Source organism: Rhineura floridana, chromosome 7 (assembly GCF_030035675.1).
Source record: "Rhineura floridana isolate rRhiFlo1 chromosome 7, rRhiFlo1.hap2, whole genome shotgun sequence".
NCBI lineage: Eukaryota > Metazoa > Chordata > Lepidosauria > Squamata > Rhineuridae > Rhineura > Rhineura floridana.
This window is the reverse complement of record NC_084486.1, coordinates 30,547,931-30,569,518: the sequence shown is the minus strand read 5'-3', so window position 1 is coordinate 30,569,518 and position 21,588 is coordinate 30,547,931. Positions and strand designations below refer to the sequence as shown.

Here is a 21,588-nt window from a genome sequence, read left to right as displayed (position 1 = left end):
GCTCAAACAAGTTTTAAGTTAGGCTTATTTTGTAACATAAATACAATTTACTAGTTCCATAGATTATATCTTGCATCTTCACGCAGTCAGTTTCCTCTAGACAATTCTTATATCAAAGGGCTGCCCTTTATGGGGGGAAAAAGCCCACAAGAAACAGCTTTTGCCTTCATTGCTATGGTAACAGAATCCTTAGTGGAAAGCTGCATTTACATTTAAAGAGACACTTATAAATGTAAACACAAATACCAATTAGGTGTCATTTTTGTTACTAAGAGTCTGTCATATTTTATAGAATTCAGGTTTTAGTACAGAGAGTACAGCAAAAGCTAGTTTATCAAACAGAAGACTGAAAACATAGAAATGCAACTGCAATTAATCTCGGGAGAGGGAATCAAAGACTATCTGGAATTTGAAAAACAGGACAGTAATTAATTTTGTTTGTTCACCGCCCTGAGAGCTATTTCGCTAAGGGCGGTATATAAATTGAAATAATAAATAAATAAATAAATTTATCTCTCCAAAAAGAATTTGCCATTTGTTACTCTAGGCTTAAACTGTAATAAATGTAGACCTCTAGCCATTTTCAATCTGAAATTATTTTCTACAAAATGCTATTTTTGAAGATTAGAAATGACAATATGTTATAATTTCTCAAGCTAGAGGGCAACTGCCCACTCCAGGGAGGGAACATCAGCAGGGGCTGTGCAAACAGTTATATATGCCTTACTGGTACTAGGCTTGTCAACAAGCAAGGCTCAGAGTTTCTCAGTGAGCTTTGAGGCTCTCACACATTGTAAATCTAGCAGAACTCTGGCCTTTAATTCTTTATACTTATTCCTGCACCTACAAATGCTTGATGAATATTGAGCCTCTTACATGAAACTGCTTTTACTGCAAAGCTCTTTTGTTTTTTTTAAAAAAATCATTCAGTTTTTATTATTTTCTTCTTTGCAAACAAACAAGCAAAAATACAATTAACATGACAACAAACTACTGTATACTTCAAAGTTTGCACATTTTGAGGCATGTGACAAGAGGATATTTGTTGGTTTGTTTAGACTAGAGTGTCTATATACTATCCTTCATCATATTTATTCTACAGTGGTTACAATGTAATTTAAAACAAAGTAATAATAAAATATAATAATCCAATTAAAAGTAATAGACAAATGGCATTATTAGCAATGAAAAAGTAAACAAACAACTCCAATTCCAATGTTTTAAAATATAGCATCCTCCTAATATTGTTTAAAAGTATAAACCAAGAAAATGCCTGAAGTGAGAATAAAAATGTCTTCACCTGAAACCTAAGACATAACAAAGTGGGCGCCAGGCACGTCTCCATTGGAAGGAAGTTCTGTAGCCTCCTATATCAGGGGCAGGGAACCTATGCTTCTCCATTTGTTGCTGGAGTACAACTCTCATCATCCTGATTGTTGTCCATGCTTCACAGGGTAATGGGAGCTGGAGTCCAACAACACCTGGAGGGTCACAGGTTATCCACCCCTACACCAATACATTCACATTTCACTTCCTTTAGCAACACTGTTTATTTTCTTTTACAGGTGTTTCCTTTGTGAATGCAATGGGATGCAATCCTTAACATACTTTGTAGGGAGTTCGCTGCAGTGAACACAGTTGAACTTATTTCCAAATAAATATGACTAGGATTGTGGTTAGCCATTACAACTGTGTGTGGGCCAAGGCAGTGTGCTGTTGAGTCCTCTATTGCGTGTCCCTGCCGCCTTTGGGCACAAACGTAGTTGCATACCTTGATGTGAATATATGTGTCAATTTATATAAACCATTATAACATGGCAGTCACTTCATCGTGATTGGGCCCTACCATAGAGATAAGTAGAAAACCATGTGATACACAATCCAGCTGAAAGCTAGTTGCACAGTAGGAGCACAATGTACACTGGAGGCAGATAGGGAAGTTGCTCTACTCTTGATATCTCAATGTTTCTGCTCTGTACAATTTGACCCCACATAGGGGTATTCAATCTATAACCAGCCTATAGCCTTCATTAATGTGTGATCCATCTGGTCTCACACCACACTAGTTATGTTTGGATACTGCAATTACATGATCACATGGGGCTGCTAGTGACACTGGCACGGGAAGTAATCATATCATTTTTTTGTTTAAAGACAACTGGTGTGGCATAGAACTCAGTTACACAGAAATGGCTCCTGTTGGGTTCACTGTACACAGATTAGTAAATGTCTTTCTTTTCTTTCTTTTTTTACTAACTTGCCCAGAGTCTGTCAAGAACTTTGTGGCAGAGACAGCAGACAATAAGATCTTTCAACCCCCAGCATTTTGCAATAATTTCTCTTCTCTGTCCATCTGATTTATTTAATCTTAACATTTTGCTAAAAAATACCCACCCATAACAGTCTAAAGCATCTGGGATTGCAGTTCCAAATGGAAACATTTTAATTAACCCCATACTCGACTAATTTGATAGCATCCCAGTTAAATGCAGGGAGTTTCTTTTTAGACCGAGCCTCATCCTGTTGCCTTGCCTTCCCCGGGGAGAGGGAGGGGAGAGATAAAACCATAATTTTTTTTCAAAGAAAGCATCATCCAATATTATTTAAATCCTATCATTGCCTAAATCTAGATCATCATCATTTATTTTCAAGGGTTTTCTCTATACTAAGGTGGCGAGGGAGTTAAGTACCTTTCTTCCTTATAAGCAGAGCTGGAAGAAAAAGCTTCCTGAGTTCCTACTTCTAAAGGAAACATGATCCAGAAAGGAAGGGGAGAGTTCAGCATGGCTCAGTTTCAGGTCTGTAGCTATGGCAGCAGAGTCTTAAAGCTATACTGGTTTATTGCTTCCATTTGGTGTTATTGGAGCCCAGAAAAAAATGTAGCCCCTATGAATGGGGACTATAGAAAACGGAAACACTTCTCTCCTTTCCTCTGTGTTGACAGCCTGTTAAGATTACTGCTTTGTTAGGGGCTCTTCTCAATGTAGTTTTATGGTTTGGGAATGTTTTAGGCTTTCCATTTTTCTCCATCTCATCCCTGCCCCCAGCATGAGACCAGGAGCACCTCCTCATGACTGTAAAGACTGAAGAGGAAAGTTCCAGTGCCATTAATAGATGGGGCAGATTTGGTTACAGAAGAAAAAGAAATGAATTAAATACTCTGGTAGTAATTAATGTAATCCAAATTTCCTAGGCACACACAAAAACTGCAGAGGTGTCAGTCAAGCTGGTCTTATTGGATACATGGAATTGCTTTTGTCCTTGTTACTTTCCAGGTGACAGTGAATTTGCTAGCTTATTAGCTCTAGAGAACAAACCTGGTCCAACAGTTAGAATGCTGGGCTTCAGTGAAGGAAACGTGGGTTAAAATTCCCAGTTATGAAGTGTGCTATGTGACCTTGGCAAGCTACCATCTCTCAGCCCACCCACTTTGCAAGGATGATGTGAGGCAAAGACTGCAATTCTGTGCAAAGTTAGGTGCAAAAGTCTATAAGCAGTAGTGTAGTGGCAGATTCAGACGTGCAGGGTCCCTTTATGATAGTCACACCCATGCCCCCTCATAGCCACACCCCCTTCTAAGGTTATACAACCTTCTATGAACATGAAAGGGGAATGTGTTAGCTACTGAGAGGAGCCTTCTCAGTGGCTGATGCACCTCCTTTCACTCTGATGGGCTCCAATCTGCAGGAAAGGACAAGGAAGCATGTTAGAAGACTCTTCTCAGAGGCTGAGACTCTTCCCCCTTCATGCTGATTGGCTCATAGGATGCTGCAGACACAGGGACCCTGCTCCCAATAAAGTAAGGGGTCTAAGACCCCCCCTGAGACCCTGGACAACTACACCCCTGTCTATAAGTTTCAGTGGGCATAGGTGGGCAATGAAATTCTGCTGTGAGCTCCTTGGAGGAAGAGTGAGATATAAACTCAGCTGGTCATTGGTAGATGTTATAAGCTAACACTTTACTTAAGGTGATAAGCCAACAGGGAAAAATGTTGAGCAAACAGGTGGTAGGCTGCAAACTACCATGCACCTTGTCCACATTTTCAGATTACAAAAGTAAAATTCATCAATGAAACAGGATCAGGCTGTGCCCTAAGCATATTCATTCATTTAATTGATGAATTTGTGGCATCCAGGTCATGGCAGATACAAATGACTTTACCCACAAAAAGGACTTAGCAAATGGGTCACAGCAGGTCACTGAGGGTTTTAAAATACAATGATGTAAACTGGGCCAGTGGTTCCCAACCTAGGGGCCATGCTCTCAGGGGGCCCGTGAAGTAATCCAGAGGGGGCCATGAACAGTAAAGAAATGAATTTGTTATTTTTTTAAAAGAAGTCTTCACTCCCTGTACACTGTCTGCTCCCCACTGCTGCTGCCAGAGCCGCCACTAGGCACAGGGAAGCGGGGCAGTTGCCCCAGGCCCCGCACTTTGGGGGCCCCCTGCGCTTGGTGATCTGCTCACCAGCTGGCTCCTCCCTCCCTGCCTGCTCGCCTTCGCCATGCCAGGCAGGGCGCAGCGCTCGCTCTCTTTCTCTCCGCCTGGGACGGGGGCTTGCTCGCGTGCCCGCCATGCCGAAGCCGCTGCCTCGACCGCCGCTCCTGCTGTGGTCAGCGAGTGGTAGCCGCCCCAGGGACAGCGAGCTGGGCTGGCAGTTCCAGGATTGGTGCCTGCGCACCTACGGTGGCTCGGCTAAGACCAAGACGTTGACCTGGAGCAAATGTGGGGGCCTCCAACTATGCTTTTGCCCTGGGCCTCGCACATGCTAAGGGAGGGCCTGGCTGCTGCAGTCGACAACTCCCCCTTGCTCCAAACGTGAGGGGAGGACTTTTGCTGAAGCATCAGAGTGTCTTTCAGGTGCACTGAGGGCAGGCATCTACCTATAAAACGTGGCAGATGCCAAAGGAGGCAGAGGGTGGAGCTACCAGGAAGAAGAGGGGATTACTATCACTGACTCTCGTCTCCTTGCACTGCTGCAGCTAACGACACCCTTACTCAGAACGAGAGGAGAGGGCTTTTCGTGAAGCAAAAAGAAGCAAGGCTGCAAGAAAAGGCTGTTTTTCCCCCTTCTGTCCTGGCAGCCAGCCTGCCTGCCTTTCCTGCCTCTTGATTCACTGCAATCTCCTTTTAAAGGTTATTCTTATTTGTGAGGTCCCCCAGATCTCGCCTTTGGCCCAGACGGAACCAAGGAACAGTGAGGAAGTTCAGGATTTGCTCACCCCCCCCCCATCTCTGAGGCTAAGTGTGTGTGCCAGAATCCCCCTTTCTTCCACCTACACCCCTTCCCCCCGTCTCTCTCTCCAAGATGCTGGAGCAGTTCAGGGCGTCCCCCCTCCCCCCTGCCCAAATGCATGTGTGCCTGCAGATGCTGGCAGGAGGGGCAGGTGTGTTTGTGTGCATGTGCGTGATCTGTCTTCTGCTCCATTCATCCCAAGACTTAAAAGCAGTAACGCCCCCCTCAATCTGTCCACCCTTTTGTCTTCACAATCTAGCATCCCCACCACTATCACATTGCTGCTTCTTTATTATTCTTGTTATTGTTGCCATTAAAAGACTTAGCAGGTTAGCTGAGGCTGGGGTCCACATAATGCAGCTGAAATGTATTTAATTATTATTGCATTTATATCTCACCTTTCCTCCAAGTTGCTCAAGGTGGTGCACATGGTCCCCCCCCTTTCCATTTTATCATTATACCAAACCTGTGAGATAGGTGAAGCTGAGAGACTGTGTCTGGCCCAAGGTCACCCAGTGGGCTTTATGGTTGGGTGGGGATTTGAACCTGGTTCTTAGTCCAACTCTGTAGCCCACTGGTGTTGGGAGACAAGACTGTACATCTTCAGACTGTGGGGGGAAGGGGGATACCAGTTTGACAAACCTTTGCATTAAGAAAAGAAAGCAACACCTCCCTGTCTGCAGGGAGCTTTTTATGGAAAGGGATATTTGCAGATGTGATTTTTTCATGCTGCATTTTTTCAATTAACAGAGGCTAAAATTACAATTAGTGGGGGGGGGGTGTCACAAAAGTTTTTGAGTTTATGAACGGGGTCCTGTACTCATAAAGGCTGGGAACCATTGAACTAGGCTGAAGGCCTTGAAACACTTTGCAAAGCTCTACTAGATAGCACTACACAGGTATGATGTTGACAAAGAAATAAATCAAATAATTAATAAATATTGTTTCTTCAGCACTGTCATTACAAATAGCCCGTTGAGCCCTATTCCATTGTTCCCTTAACTGAGCACATCTGGTATAATTCTTCCCTGTGGTCCTCACTATGTCTCCACAGTTCCAAGTTCAGGTGTCTCAAACTCCCATCTATTTTGCATTATGTGGTAACAGGCTAGTGCATACGTGCATGTAAGTGACAAATGAATATGTGAATACCTTCTGCTGAAAACTATTGTAGTTTAGGTGCTATCAAAAACCACCATGGTGTTCTAATCATGACAGGATGAGCATGCATATATGGACAGGACCAATATAAGAATTCCATTTATGATATAACTCCTGCAGTATCAATGCAAATCCTTTTAATTTTGACCTTAAACAGAGTATTTACTAAAACTTGACATTCAGTCACCTCAGTATTTGACATAGAAAATCAATACACAATGTTAAAGAAAGATTGGACATTTTAACAGTACAGGAATGTTTTCTTTCTCTTTTTCTCTGGCACAAACCTAATGTCCATTCAGTATTTTCTCTACAGCAAACTCAGCTGCCATCAGGACTGATGCTTTTATTAGGGACTGTCTCTTCCTCCTCACAGGAAGCTTTATCAAGGGATATAGACCTTGCAAAAGAGAAGAACCAGGCCCCTATGGCAAAGATTTGCCTGTCATTAATCTTGTTGCTTTGAATCTGTTTCCCTCCCACGTTACCCCAATTAATCAATTATCTGCTGTTAGCAGATACTGTATTCCAAAGGGTAGCACAGAATGCATTGGGGATGGAATGGTATTTAGCTTGGAGGAAGTGAATTTAGAATCAAAGTGGCTAGGCTAGTGATAATGGAAGAGAAAATATGGTGGTTGAATCTGGACTGGACTAGGCTGTAGCTTGGGGGAAAGTGGCTCCCACATGAGAGCTAGTATAGTGTAGTGGCCAAGCAACTGAGATGTGACAAGAAATTCCAGGGTCAAATCTCATATTGTCATTTAATACAGGATACAGCTGCAGGCCAGCTTTAGCAAGCCACTGTTATCTCACGCTCAGCCCCATCTCATCTGCAATCTATTTATTTATTGAATTTGTCAATCGCCTATCTGGCTGTCCATCCAGCCACTCTAGGCGATGTACAAAGCAAAATGATACAAAAACAACAGATCTAAAAAACTCAACAATGAAATAACACCTAACCAGTATTAAAAATAACAGAATACAACAAACAAAACAATAAGAACAAGGAATCTTCCATGATCTTCTTCTGCAGGTGACCTCAAGGCAACTCCAAGTGTGACGCTAAGTCGCATTTAGCGTCGCACTTTGCGCACCTCCAAGGCACTGCCTCAGGCAGCCCCTCTTCTTTATATACCTGGAGCAGGGAAGACACAGGATGGCAGAGTTGTGGAGTAACTGGAGCAAGTGGCCACAGCTACAACAGCATACAGAGTCTCTCAAACACAGCATTCTTCCACACACACCCAGCTTCAGGCAGCCCCTCTTCTTTATATACCTGGAGCAGGGAAGACACAGGATGGCAGAGTTGTGGAGTAATTGGAGCAAGGGGCCACAGCTGCAACAGCATACAGCAATCTAGGAATATTTATTTATTTATTTATTAAACTTATATACCACCCCATAGCCGAAGCTCTCTGGGCGGTGCACAAGACCAACATCAAAATACAATAAACACATATTAACAATTTAAAACACATTAAAAGATTTAAAAATTCTTTTAAGAGATAAGACAATTCCAACACATACTAAAACATTAAAATGCCTGGGCAAAGAGGAAAGTTTTAACCTGGCGCCGGAAAGATAAAAGTGTTGGCGCCAGGCGTATCTCCTCAGGGAGATTGTTCCATAAGTCAGGGGCCACCACTGAAAAAGCCCTTTTTCTTGTTGCCACCCTTCGAGCTTCCCTATGAGTAGGCACTCGGAGGAGGGTCTTCAATGTTGAGCGTAGTGTACGGGTAGGTTCATATCGGGGGAGGCGTTCCATCAGGTATTGTGGTCCTGTGCCGTGTAAGGCTTTGTAGGTTAGAACTAGCACTTTGAACCGGGCCCAGAAACATATAGGCAGCCAATGCAAGCGGACCAGAATCGGTGTTATATGTTCGGACCGTCTGGTCCCCGTTAACAGTCTGGCCGCTGCATTCCGCACGAGCTGCAGTTTCCGAACCGTCTTCAAAGGCAGCCCCACGTAGAGCGCATTGCAGTAGTCTAGTTTAGAGGTTACCAGGGCATGAACTACTGAAGTGAGGTTCTCTCTGTCCAGATAGGGGCATAGCTGGGCCACCAGCCGAAGTTGGTAAAAAGCATTCCGTGCCACCAAGACTACCTGAGCCTCAAGTGACAGGGATGGTTCTAAAAGGACTCCCAAGCTATGAACCTGCTCTTTCAGGGGGAGTGCAACCCCATCCAGAACAGGTCGAACATCCGCCATCCGGTCAGGAGAACCACCCACCAGCAGCATCTCAGTCTTGTCTGGATTAAGCCTCAGTTTGTTAGCTGTCATCCAGTCCAGTGTTGCAGCCAGGCATCGGTTCAGCACGTCAACAGCCTCACCTGAAAAAGATGAAAAGGAGAAATAGAGCTGCGTGTCATCAGCATACTGATGGCAACGCACTCCGAAGCTCCTGATGACCGCACCCAGCAGCTTCATATAGATATTAAAAAGCATGGGGGACAGAACTGACCCCTGCGGAACTCCAAATAGGAGCGGAACCACTGCCAAGCAGTACCGCCTATCCCAGATCAGTGAGCCGCCCCAGAAGGATACCATGGTCGATGGTATCAAAAGCCGCTGAGAGGTCAAGGAGGATCAGCAGGGTCACACTCCCCGTCTGTCTCCCGACAAAGGTCATCGTACAGGGCGACCAAGGCTGTCTCCGTGCCAAAACCGGGTCTAAAGCCCGACTGGAATGGATCCAGATAATCAGTTTCATCCGTGTCTGGAGCTGGCTGGCAACCACTTGTTCCAGGACCTTGCCCAGGAATGGGACATTAGCTACCGGCCTATAATTGTTAAAATTTTCTGGGTCCAGGGACGGTTTCTTCAGAAGTGGTCTTACTGCCGCCTCTTTCAGGTGGCCAGGGACCACTCCCTCTCGCAGTGAGGCATTAATCACTTCCCTGGCCCAACCGGCTGTTCCAGTCCTGCTAGCTTTTATTAGCCAAGAAGGGCAAGGATCCAACCTAGAAGTGGTTGCACGCACCAGTCCAAGCACCTTGTCAACGTCCTCAAGCTGTACCAACTGAAACTCATCCAGGAAATCAGGACAAGGCTGTGTTCTGGACACCTCATTCGATTCAGCTGCTATAACATTGGAGTCCAAGTCCTGGCGGATGCACGAGATTTTATCCTGGAAGTGCCTAGCAAATTCATGACAGCGTGCCTCAGATGACTCCACCATGTCCGTAGGGCCAGAATGTAATAGCCCTCGGACAATTTTAAATAGCTGCACTGGGCGGCAGATAGATGATTTAATGGTGGCAGCAAAATGTTGCTTTTTTGCTGCCCTCACTGCCCTTAAATACAACTTAGTATAGGCACTTACCAGTGCATTATTGCATCCATCAGGAGTTCGCCTCCATCTGCACTCAAGCCGTCTCCTATATTGTTTGATCGCTCTCAGCTCCAAAGTATACCATGGAGCTGCATGAGCTCTACACAGGAGAGGGTGCACAGGGGCGATCATGTCAACTGCCCGGGTCATTTCTACATTCCACAGTTCCACCAGGGCTTCGACAGGAGCGCCAGCCCTATCAGCCGGAAAACTCCCCAGAGCCCTTTGAAAATCATCAGAAGTCATTAGTCTTCGGGGGCGGACCATCTTAATGGATCCCCCACCCTTGCAGAGGGGAAAAGTCTCTGTAAGTCTAAACCTCAGCAAGCGGTGATCTGTCCATGACAAAGGGACTGATGTAAAACTCCCTATATTCAGATCACCATCTCCCTGTCCAGTGGCGAAAATTAAATCTAGAGTATGTCCTGCTATATGTGTTGGACCAACAGCATATTGTGACAGCCCCATGGTTGTCATGGAAACCATGAAGTCCTGAGCCGCCCCAGATAAGGCGGCCTCAGCATGAATGTTGACATCCCCCAGCACCAACAGTCTGGGGGATCTCAGCAGTACATCTGAGACCACCTCTGCTCAGTTAGGGAGTCCGTTGGGCAGCTGGGTGGGCGGTACACCAACAGAATCCCCAATCTGTCTCAATGGCCCAACATAAGATGCAGACACTCCAGACCAGTGACCACATGGACAGGGTGCTTGGAGAGGGAGATGGAACTCCTATACACAGCCACCCCCCCTCCCCGACCCTCAGATCTACCCTGATGCTGAACCAGATACCCCTGTGGGCACAGCTGGGAGAGACTAACTCCTCCCTGCTCACCCACCCAGGTCTCAGTTATACATGCCAGATCGGCTGTCTCATCCACAATTAAATCGTGGATGAGGGAGATCTTATTGTGCACCGATCTGGCATTTAGGAGCAGCATCCGAAGATCTGAGGGCTGGCTGAGGGCTGCCCTTCCTACCTAGCAGAATTGTAAAGATTATTGAGGACATGGCCATTTTATTTGTATGTTACTTTTCTGTATACATCCCACTCAAAGTGGTTCACAGCAAAGCATGATACATATGACATACCTGAAGTGCTCTGAACACTCTGCAGTACTAATATGCATTTTTTTTTTGGTGGGGTATAGTTTAAAAATACTATAAGCCATCCTTAGCCTTCAGGAGATGGCAATTTTTTATACAAAGCTTTATGTAAATAAACTATGTCACTATTAACTCAATAATTGTTTATGTAAGTAATCTCATACAACTAATCTGACCTGACTGTTCCACTCTAATTATGGCTAATGTACTCCATTCATATAAATAGTAACATCAGAAAACCCTGTCCTCACGAATATTAACTCACTGGTAAGAATGTGAAGAGCAGTGTGTAATTTATTACATCTCTCAGTAGATAAAGGTTTAATAATGAGGCATTTAATCTGATACATGTAGTTTTTAGCCTCCCAGAAATTATTTAAGTAAAACTTGTCAATAATCTAAACCTGAACTGAATGCATAATATTAATAGACCTGTTTTATATATGGTTCCGCCTAAGCCTTTTCCCTACCTCCATAGTTGTACTCTGTATAAGTCCCTGCTGCTTCTTTCTGTTTTCTTCCTCAGTGGTTACCTTTATACTGATCTGTTTGAAATGTATCCAAGGAGAAAACAAAGGGGGAAATGTGGCAAACGGATTTTGAAGATTATGGTTCTAAACCACATAAAGTTAGTAATTACTAAATCCCATTGAAAGCTATGGGAGTTTGGTCATTAGCCATTAGTAACTTATTATTTTGGTTTCAGTAAGGCAATCTCATGTTTATTCATGAGTAAATCCCATTTATTTCAATGGAGTTTACTTACAAATAAGTTTGTATAGGATTGTAGTTTGAATCATGACTCTGTAGCTGGATCGGGGCATAGAGTTAATGTAACCACTACTGTACGGTATCCTGCTATGTCTTTTCTCTTATTTATTTATTAAATTTATATCCTGCCCTTCCTCCCAGAAGGAGCCCAAGACTGCAAACAACACAAAAAAACACACTCTAAAATATATTTAAAACAGACTTTAAAATGCAATTCCAACACAAACTGGGACTAAGGTCTCTACTTAAAAGGCTTGTTGAAATAGGAAGGTCTTCAGTAGATGCTGAAAAGATAACAGAGCCTGTCTACTGTTTAAGGGGAGGGAACCAGGTGCCCCAACACTAAAGGTCAGCTTCCTATGTTGTACAGACCTCCTGATGAGATGGTATGTGCAGGAGGCCCTCACCTGCAGAGTGCAGCAATCATCTGGGTATATAAGGGGCAAGACCATCTTTCAGGTATCCTGGTCCCAAGCTGTACAGGGTTTTGTACACCAAAAACCAGAACCTTGAACTAGGCCTGGTAGTTAATAGGCAGCCAGTGCAATTCTTTAGCAGTGGGGTGACAATATTATGAGAATGAGATGGGGTACCCTTTAATGGTGTGCACTCAAGATTATTTAATACATTTCAGCCACTCTGTTTTACTGTTAGTAAAAGTGTAGAAATTTCCCTTGCTTTTTAATGAGTTTTTATTGATGATATGAGAATTCTAATCTGCTTTAGTAATTGATAATATTTTGAAGACAAGGGACAATTTTGTGTGATATAGCACAGAATGACTAATATACAGCATACATATAAGTTTAATGAAGGAAGGAACCTGCTTTAGGATAACAGGGTAGCTTAGATCTCTTCCAGTTCCTGTGATTCAGTGGTTAATCTGCTTTCATTGGTGTTTATCTTTTTGAACTTTACAAAGTCATGCTGTTGAAAACTATTGAGTGATGTGACAGGAATGATCACACTGTGATTTGATCAATTAATCAATTACAGTTCAAGAGTTATAAAACCATTTGGCACAATGAAAGCAAGCAACATTTGAAAGCCTTGATCTCTTTATGGGCCAATAAAAAAGTCAATAGCTCCACAAAGTATAAAAAATATTCTAAAGATATAGGATCTCTGCCATCTATATTTCAAAAACTTTAGTCTAGCTGCTGCCTGGATACTCCCATTTTGTAATTTCTTCCCCTAGATGTAACTTTTAGATGCTTGGCATTGCTGTTGATTGACAACCAATTGGACATAAAGGTGAGGTAGGGAGGGAAGTGAACCATCAGGCGACAATATGCTTCCCCATGGGCATACATATGTTGCGCAGTGGCATCTAGGGAAGTGAATACTTGAAAGCATCCTTACAATCTGAGTATGCTCCTTTCTTGCAGAAAAGTAGCATACGTGTTGAGTAGTCTGATTTGACTCTAGTGTAGAATGGCCTATGAACTGGTGTGAACTCTGATCTCTACTATCCACAAAACTGTATTTATTGTTGACACACAGGAGGCCCTAGTGGCAAGTCAAAGAGACAGGCATTTCACACTATAGGATTTTGAGACTTCCATCTGCCCCTGTGCCAGTTAACTGTATTTAGATACACTCCCCCTACCCAGAGACAATTTAATGAATACTGCTTTTACTTGTGCTCTATCACGACTGAGGGATTTGGAGGATGAAAATAAAAATTCTGTGTCTGTTGGAATAACTTTTTTATATGTTTTTTAGACCTTTTTTTTCTAAACAATGCTTTTAACCCTTTTTATTTAAGATGTTTTTAAAGCTTTAAAAAAAATTTTTTAAGTTGTTTTGTTTTAATGTATTTTAAGGTCTGTTTTTATGATGTTTTAAAGTGTTTTTGGTGCTTTTGTTTGCCGCCCTGGGCTCCTGCTGGGGATATAAATCAAATAATAAATAAATAAAAATTCAGCCTCCAATGACCAGCCTAAAAGATATGCATATGTTTAGACTGTAAGGCTGCAGGTGATCCCTAGTTATTCTCATTCATTGTTGTATAATGCACAATACCTTGCTTTTTTGGGCACTTAAGAAATAATAGTTATATCTATATATAATTTTAATAGGATCCCAATGTTGATTTTTTGTTGTTGTTAATTTAGATTGAAATACTTGTTTCTGCTATGCAGAATCTAGGACTGGCTTACAAACACAATTATATTACTGAATTATAAGATCGTCCTCATCTTCATAATAACCTTATAAGGCAGATCATTATTATTCCCCATTATTATAACAGGCAACTGTGGTTTACTGATTTGCCCAAGGATGCCCTATTAAGTCCATGGCTGAACTGGAATTTAAATCTCTGTCTGCCAAATATTAAATATTTTCTGTACAATTGCCCTGAACAATATATGTATGTTACTAATTTGTAATGTATAGTCTATATCTTCTCTCAAGACTGCATCTCTGTTGCAGAGCTATCACATTTTTCCTAATCCTCAAATTGCAGTACTTCATAGCTGGCAAAATGCAGTGGCTCCGCCTTATATTGCACCCATTGCTCTTATGATTACCACATGGGATTCAATTGTTTCTTGGAAATTGTATTATGACTAGTGTAGCTTTCACCATCTGCAAAAGGAAATGGACTGCCTTCAAGTCGATCCTGACTTATGGCTACCCTATGAATAGAGTTTTCATGGTAAACTGTATTCGGAGGGGGTTTACCATTGCCTCCTTCAGAGGCTAGTCCTCCCCAGCTGGCTAGGGCCTGCTCAGCTTGTCACAGCTGCACAAACCAGCCCCTTCCTTGTCCACAACTGCCAGCTGGGGGGCAAATGGACTCCTTGGGACTATGCAACTTGCCCATGGCTGCACAGGTGGCAGGGCACGTAACCCTTCAGCCACTCACTGTGGGGTGATCTTTAGTTGGCCCTTGACACCCAGGAAACACGAGCGGGGATTTGAACTCTCAAAATCTGGACTCCCAGCCAGGCTCTACTCCCCACTGTGCTAACCAGCTGTTTCACCATCTGAACCTTTGTGATAAAAAAAATCAGCAGGGAATGGGTGTTGGTATGAAATGGTGAAATGGTAGAGTGCTCATAGGGTTGCCGGATCACACTCAGATTTACTCTGTTCCTCTAATTGTGGGAAGCACATCAGCTGTGGCTTCTTCTGCCTGCTTGTTCCTGTCTGTTTTGTCTGCCCCATTGTCCAACCTATTGTGTAGCACACCTGGAGTCCTGTTCACTAAGTAGGTGACAAGGGGTAGACAAAGGCACCTGGGGACAAATTGATGGGACTTGTAGCTGCTGCCATTCCTGCATAATCACTAGCTTTAAAGGGATAGAGTAAATTTCCAGAATCCCACCTGGCAACCCTAGCCCCACAACTTCATTAACCTTATTTATACAATAAAAAAGGGACAAGAAGCAGCATAGTAACCTTGCAAAGTACTTCTGCATTACAGAATATTATTCTATTGGTGCTGAGTTGGGGGCTGGCTAGAGTATTGTGCTTACGCATGAAGGATAAAATGCGGCACTCATTGTTTGCTTATGTGGAAAGGCTACATCAAGCACTCCATCCACTAGCCCACAATGACTGCTTAGCCACAGCTGCATGTTAAACTTGCTTCCTTTTCTGATTGAACTGGAACTTTACAGGCATCCAGTGTAACAGTACAGTCTTCAGCCTGTGCTAATTGAGAAGCAGTTTGTTAGTAATGGCTGTGTTCCCCTCTCCCCCATTTTTCCCCAAGGTGTAGCAAAAGGAATCATGGAATGCCACTGCATCTGGAACCGAAAATGCAACCTGTCAGGGCAGGCTGAAATATTTTAGTATCACAGTTCTTTCCAAATCAGCAATGCTAACAAGCTCGATTCTTCAGTATGCTTTTCTCAGATTAATGCAGTCCTTCCAGTTGCAGTAGCAACACCAGCATCGCTACAGCACAGTAACCATGGCAAGACTATGTTCAGTGCAAAAACATTACTCCGGATAGGTAGAATTTTCCCGGGTGGGTGTTCCATTCAGCAAGAGAAAGAGGTGACCTCAGCCTCTGTGAGTCATCCTGCAGAGATGAGAGGGAAAAGCAGTGAAGAAAAACAAAACAAAATCCAGAGTAACCTCTGTATGGATAATATAGGAACAGGCAGTGTCTGGAATGAAGACCAAGGGAGAACAGAGAGGCAAGGGCACGGTGGGTGGGTTGTTGCTGCTGTCCTAATTCGGGTAAGAAAACAGCCGACCAACCAAAAAACAACATCCCCCCACATTAGCTTATATTGCTGCTCAGCTCTTGCCATTGTACATTCACAGCTGACTACCATTGTTTTTGCTCTACTCGCTCTCCCCCTAGCCCTAAAAACCAAAACTGGTTAGTTGCGTTTGGCCTTTCCTCTTAACAGCACCCCCCTGTCAGTTCCGAGGTATTCCAACTGCTAGCTTCCAGTGGCGCCAGAGGGGCTCAAGGCGCGCGGGGGAGGGGAATGTTAATAAAAACATCAAGTCAGAAACGGGGCTTGGGAGGCTTCATGGTCTATCCTCCCCCCCCCCGCGCCCGCATAGCTCCTTATTTTTGTTTTTGGGAGCTGATCTGCTTGTTCTCTGAAGTAATACTGTGTCTCCATGTCATCCATGCTTTTCCTTGGTATTCTCCTTTGCAGTTTCTCCACTCTGCCGCCACCCCTCCTTCCCTCCCTCCCTCCCTCCCTACGGTACAGCATGGGAGTAGCAAGGGTCTTTTACTGCCGCTGTTGCTGAGGCGGCGGTAGCTGAAGTTTTCCAGCTACAAACCCCAGACAGTTGCTTGCTCTGTTTCTGGCTGCCTGCCTGCCTTCCGCTTCTCCTCCTCCCTGGGGCATGAACGTCGCGCGCGACCACGGTCGCACTCTCCCTTGCCGTGGTGTCTCCCCTGCGCGCGCCCTCTCCATTCCTCTCTCTTTCTCCCCGCCGACCATCGCGTTTGTGTCTGGCGGAGGGAGACGGCGCGTTGTGCCGGTCTCCATGGCAGTGGGCTTGTGTGGGCGGAGTGGTCGGGGCCGCAGCGCGGCTCTGAGTTGAGCGGCTCCCCCGCCCCCTTCGCTTCCCCCTCCCTTCCGTGTGTTTGTGTCAGGCTGGTCGCGGCGGCGGCTGAGCTGCTGCCCGGGGCACCCGGCTCGGAGCGGCGGGCGACAGAAGGCAAGAGAGAAGCAGACCCCACGCACGAACAACCGACACGGCCTCGCGGTGGAGGCTGTGGAGCCTCCCTTTCCTCTCCTCGCTTCGGCTCACTGCCGCCGGGCTCCTCTGGGTATGGGCGACCCGTAGAGAGACGCGAGCTTGGCTGCTGGTGCGGTTGGCTGGTCGGTCTGCGCTTCGGCAGCGGCCGTGGCCGCCATGGCGGCGGTTGTGGAGTCGCGGCCGGAGGTGGTAGGGAAGCGGTTCTTGTGTGTCGGCGTCGGAGGAGACGAGCCGCCGGAGAGCGGGCGTTGGAGAGCCGGCGTTATCCGCACCGTATCTCACCGGGACTCGCATAGCCCCGAGTTGTCGGTAAGACACTGTGATTTGTCTGGCTGTGTGTCTGTCCCTTGGGGGTTTCCCCCCCCCGAAGATCGGGGTCGGGCGCCCCAGTAGCCGAGAAGGAGGGGTAAAACAAGGAGGATCCCCCGCCCCTTTCTGAGGAGTGTAATAGTTTCTTTCCTTTAGGGCCCTTGTGAGGGCTAGAGCAGAAAAGGGGTGAAGTGAATGTTTATTCCTCCTTTTCTCCCCTCCCCCCATATATGGGGCCAGTCCGTGGGTGTATTTCTTGGGGGGGAGTGAGAGGAGTGGAGGTAGTAACAGGACACTCCCCCCTCTACTCCTGGAGAGAAGCAAGGAGGGGAGGCGACGAGGGAGTTTAAACATGACACATCCGCTCTCATTTCCCCTTTTCTAGGCCCCGAACAGAGAAGGGGGTAACAGTGGTAAGCAGCAGGAGAAAATCTTTCTTTCTCCTTCCCACCCAGTCTTCTCTGTAATGAAGGGAAGCGCCTATTGCTCGTCTCTTCATTGTTTTTTTTGTTTTGTTTTTGGGCGCACTCTGTGTGTGTGTGTGTGTCTGGTGTAGAACCAGGTTGACGTGGATCACTGAATGTAAAAAAAATATCGTGAGTACAGCCGCCGCCGCCGCCAACTGTTGGTGATTTGCAGATGGGAGCTTTTAGGAAAGAGGGGTTTCTCTCTCACTCACTCCCTCCTTCCTCACGCATACACACACTCCTGCTGCTGATTCGCCTCTCAGTATTAATGTGGTGGAATTGTGTATGTGCCTAGCATATGTGATGAGGAAAGCGGTTATAAGGCATTGGATTTGATTCATTTTCTTCTTATGGAAAATGTAGGTGCCAGTTTGGCCCTTTTATTTCTTTTAAATATCACTCTGCAAAACAGGCACTGTCTTCTGGTAAATCTGGTGGGTGGGCCTTTGTTTTTTGAGTGCCATAAGTTGAATAGTTACAGTCAAACTGAACATCTTTTGTGGAATTTTTGTACATGATTTAAGAAGCCATTGGTCTTCTAAACTAATGTTCTCCTGCTAGTGTTTTCCTAATGGGTGTAGGAATGTGAAGGGAGGGAGGGAGTCAGGATATATTCTGTGGTGTGGTGGAAAGGGGAGGAAAAAGCAGCCAGGATTTGTTTGCTCAGTGTTGTAAATACATAATGCTCAAATTCCATTTACAATTCTTTTAAAGATTTAACTTTTATTTTTAATACTCCCTTGAGGTATGCGATATGTTGTTAATACAGTTGTACAATTTATGTATTTTGCATGCAGCAGTGCTTAGAAAACTTGGTTTCTCTGTTCTCCCAGTGGTTCTTAAATTGGCTTCCTGATTGCACTGTACCATCCCAAGTACCATTAGTAACAAATTGTTCAAGAATTTTTCCTTAACAAATTAAATGGGAAAAAATGGCTGTTACTTTTAGATATTAACATTTGCTTCACTGCTGCCAGTGTGCTGTTCTTGTTTTTAGAACTCCAGTGTTGTGTGACTCTGTGGCTGCATACACTCCATATGTTTAAAGCACATCCTCCCCCTCTCCCCAAGAATCTGAGAAACCATAGTTTACCCTTCACAGAGCTACAATTCCCAGCACCCTGAACAAAGTACAGGGATGGGGGGAGGGGAATGTGCTTCAAAAGGATACTTTTTAAAAGATAGTTATTTTCCCTTTTGATGTTGCTGTAAAATGCTAACCTTTTAATTTTTATTCTTCAGTGTAAATGTATGTAATACATGCACATAAAGTAAAAGGATTTAAATTAAGAAGTAGCGAATTTACCTTTATAAAATTAAAGCTAGGAAAAATGACTATCGCCCTTCCGTTTACTAGTCCTCTACCTAGCAGTTAATCTAGGGACAAAGGTAGAAAAAATACAGAGGATCTTTGCTCAAGGAGCTCAGTCCTGTCATATAATTTCCAAAAAACCCGCACTTTTCTTGGTGTATGCTCATACAGACGTCATTCCCTCATAAGTTGTGCAACTTCCTACCCCCAGCAAATTGATGGGTAGAGCTTAGACTTGCTGCCAGAATATATCTGTTCAATTATTTAAAACAAATTGGGTGCATTGGAAACTGTGAGCACAGCACTTTCAAAGAATGAAATAAATGCATTAAAAAGGAAATGATAATTCTAGGATGCTGCTGTAGGAAGGGGGAAGGGTGGCCTTGCTGGTGTTCATCATTTAAGTCTTGTTAAAATAACTTGAGCATTCCCATGCTTGAGCGGTGGTGGATCTTCTAAAGTATGGGGAGGGGGGTGGGAGAATAAGTCGTAACTAACAACATTGCAGGCAGGATGGTGGTGGTGGTGGGTGTTGTCACAGATGCTGTTGACTCGGAACCCATGACACTCATACAACTGATCACACATTTGTTACAATTGCAGTGGATGTGTTAGCTGGGCAAAGAATATTATGATCCTAGCAACAACACTTAGAAAATACAGCATCCCCACAACAGAAGTGTTACCTTGAGGGAAGATACCTAGTTGCTTTGCAGCAAATGAGGCTGGAATCCTGTATATAGTTACCTGTGAGTACACACCTATTGTGCTGCTTGAGACTTATTTTTGAGAAACCAGTAGCCCAAATTGCTACTGTTCTCATATCAATGTGATAAGGTACAAGGTAGAGAAACACCTACAGTCCAAAGTTCTGTGTCTTTTCAGTGCATAAACCTTAAAAGAATGGTTGGATGTTACTGTATTTGGGCTTCGGAGTAGAGATTACAATTGCAAATCTTATAGACAGAGTTAATGCTCATGAAAGAGCTCTGTTCCAATTACTGGAATGTAGAAGGGAGTTCCTCGGTCATTGCTGGCTTCTCTACTATTTGACTGCTGTCATGGGTGGAGCATCTTTGTTAATCCTTCTAGGCTTCCATTCTTAGGTTGTTTCTATGAATAGTTCTAAAGTCTGTTGGTACTCAGTAGAGTGAAATAGAAATCTTTTTTGTGTGAGGTGAGGGAGTGGTTTAGTTCTTCTATACAGTATTCAGACAGTACTTTTAAAAACTGCCCAGTCTTGTAAATTTCACCATGCTAGACTTAAGGTACCTCAAATCAAAAGCATTAAAACCAGCTGTGACTATTTTTCTAAAACTTTTTGTTATAGACCACTCTTTTGCTTTATAGAGGACCATATTTTTAATGTTAGTTTCAAGAGGCCACTTGAAATGTATTGTGGAGTACTGTAAATTCAGAGTAGGAATAACTATATAAGTTTTCCCCTTTTTATTTTTAAAATATTTTTTGCTTCATTTTCTTGTTGTCAGTGGAACACTGAAGTGGTGTAACAAGAAGGATGGCCAAACCAGCTGGCAGTGATTATTTTACTGCTGGCATCCGCTGTCTGGAAAATGAGCATGTTGTCTTTGTATTGCACACAGCTTTCTCTGATTCAAAATTTGGAATCCTTGGTTAGCTTCAGTTGTACTTCAGCTTGCATTATAAATGGTTCTAGAAACTTGATACAAGCATAGTATGCATGTATAATGCATAGCTACCTAAATGCAGACATACTCTATGAATCTCAGGAGGGGATATTAAGTTTGTGCCAGAAATTCAGTTCAGAGAGCCTTTCAGACTAATTTAAGCCTGTCCTCTGTGGCCCTTCCCCATCCCTCCTGGAAGATGGGGATTATGGAAAAAAATATGCAAGAATAAAATTTGGTGGCCAGATGCAGCCTGAAGTTGTCTACCGTGGTGTAAAACATAGCATAATATTTAGTTGTAAAATAAACAAACCAGGGGTGGTCATCCAGTCCTGTCATCCAAGCCTTATGTTATGCCATTTAAAATAGATACTTCTGTCTCCTAAATTTAGAGCTATGGTCCCTCTTTGTATCATTTTCTCCTCCATATCACAAGTAGCCAGGTGTGTGGTTTTTTTGTGAGCCTGGCCTAATATAGCATACATTCAGCACAGATAATAAAATGGCTATGGAACTGGGAATGGGGACAGTATGAAGACCCTACAGAGTTACCTGCTATAATTACTTTTGTGTTCAGCATCAATGATTATGAATGCTTTTTTAAAAAAAGTGTCGTTTGTTAATATTAGGCAAACCTTTTGATCCACGATTAGTAATATTAACCCAAGAAATTACATTTTTGCTTTTACTCAGTCAAAACATATTGCATAATATGCTGAACTGACAAGTTAACAGCTGAAACTCAAACCTCACAAGTGTCAACAAATGAGAGATTCCTGTTTATCCTCTGTTACTTATAAACAGAAGTTTGAGCCAATGTCCAGATAACATGCTTTAGGTGCAAGAGCATTTTACTTGAAATATATACAAGACCCACCTGTCCTTTCAAATAAAAACCAGAATGTTTTTAGTTTTGTGTTAGAAATAGAAATATAAAGGCCTGGGAGGGGGAGAACAGAAAAATTTCAAAAAAGACAATTTCCTCCCCTTTTCTGAAGCCTTGTTTTTTTTTCTGAAAGACTGGAAAATGGGAAAACTTTGGATCATGAAAT

The 21,588-nt window shown here is 43.7% G+C and overlaps 1 protein-coding gene across 4 annotated transcripts in view; it reads left to right on the top strand.

The window, feature by feature from the left end:
• Positions 1-21,588, top strand: part of JMJD1C (jumonji domain containing 1C) — a 206,742-nt gene that overhangs the window by 3,399 nt on the left and 181,755 nt on the right. Inside the window, exon 1 of one of the 4 annotated variants that reach the window (XR_009763908.1) lies at positions 16,403-17,108. The exons of 1 other annotated variant lie outside the window; for it this stretch is intronic. Coding sequence is in view for 2 of the 3 variants with exons in the window: in XM_061635125.1 (XP_061491109.1) it covers positions 16,956-17,108 (153 nt within the window). In the remaining variant the exon portion in view is untranslated. Of the gene's footprint in view, positions 1-16,402; positions 17,109-17,896; positions 17,935-21,588 lie in introns of those variants that run through there. 2 more of the 4 variants (XM_061635125.1, XM_061635126.1) reach the window with 2 other exon arrangements.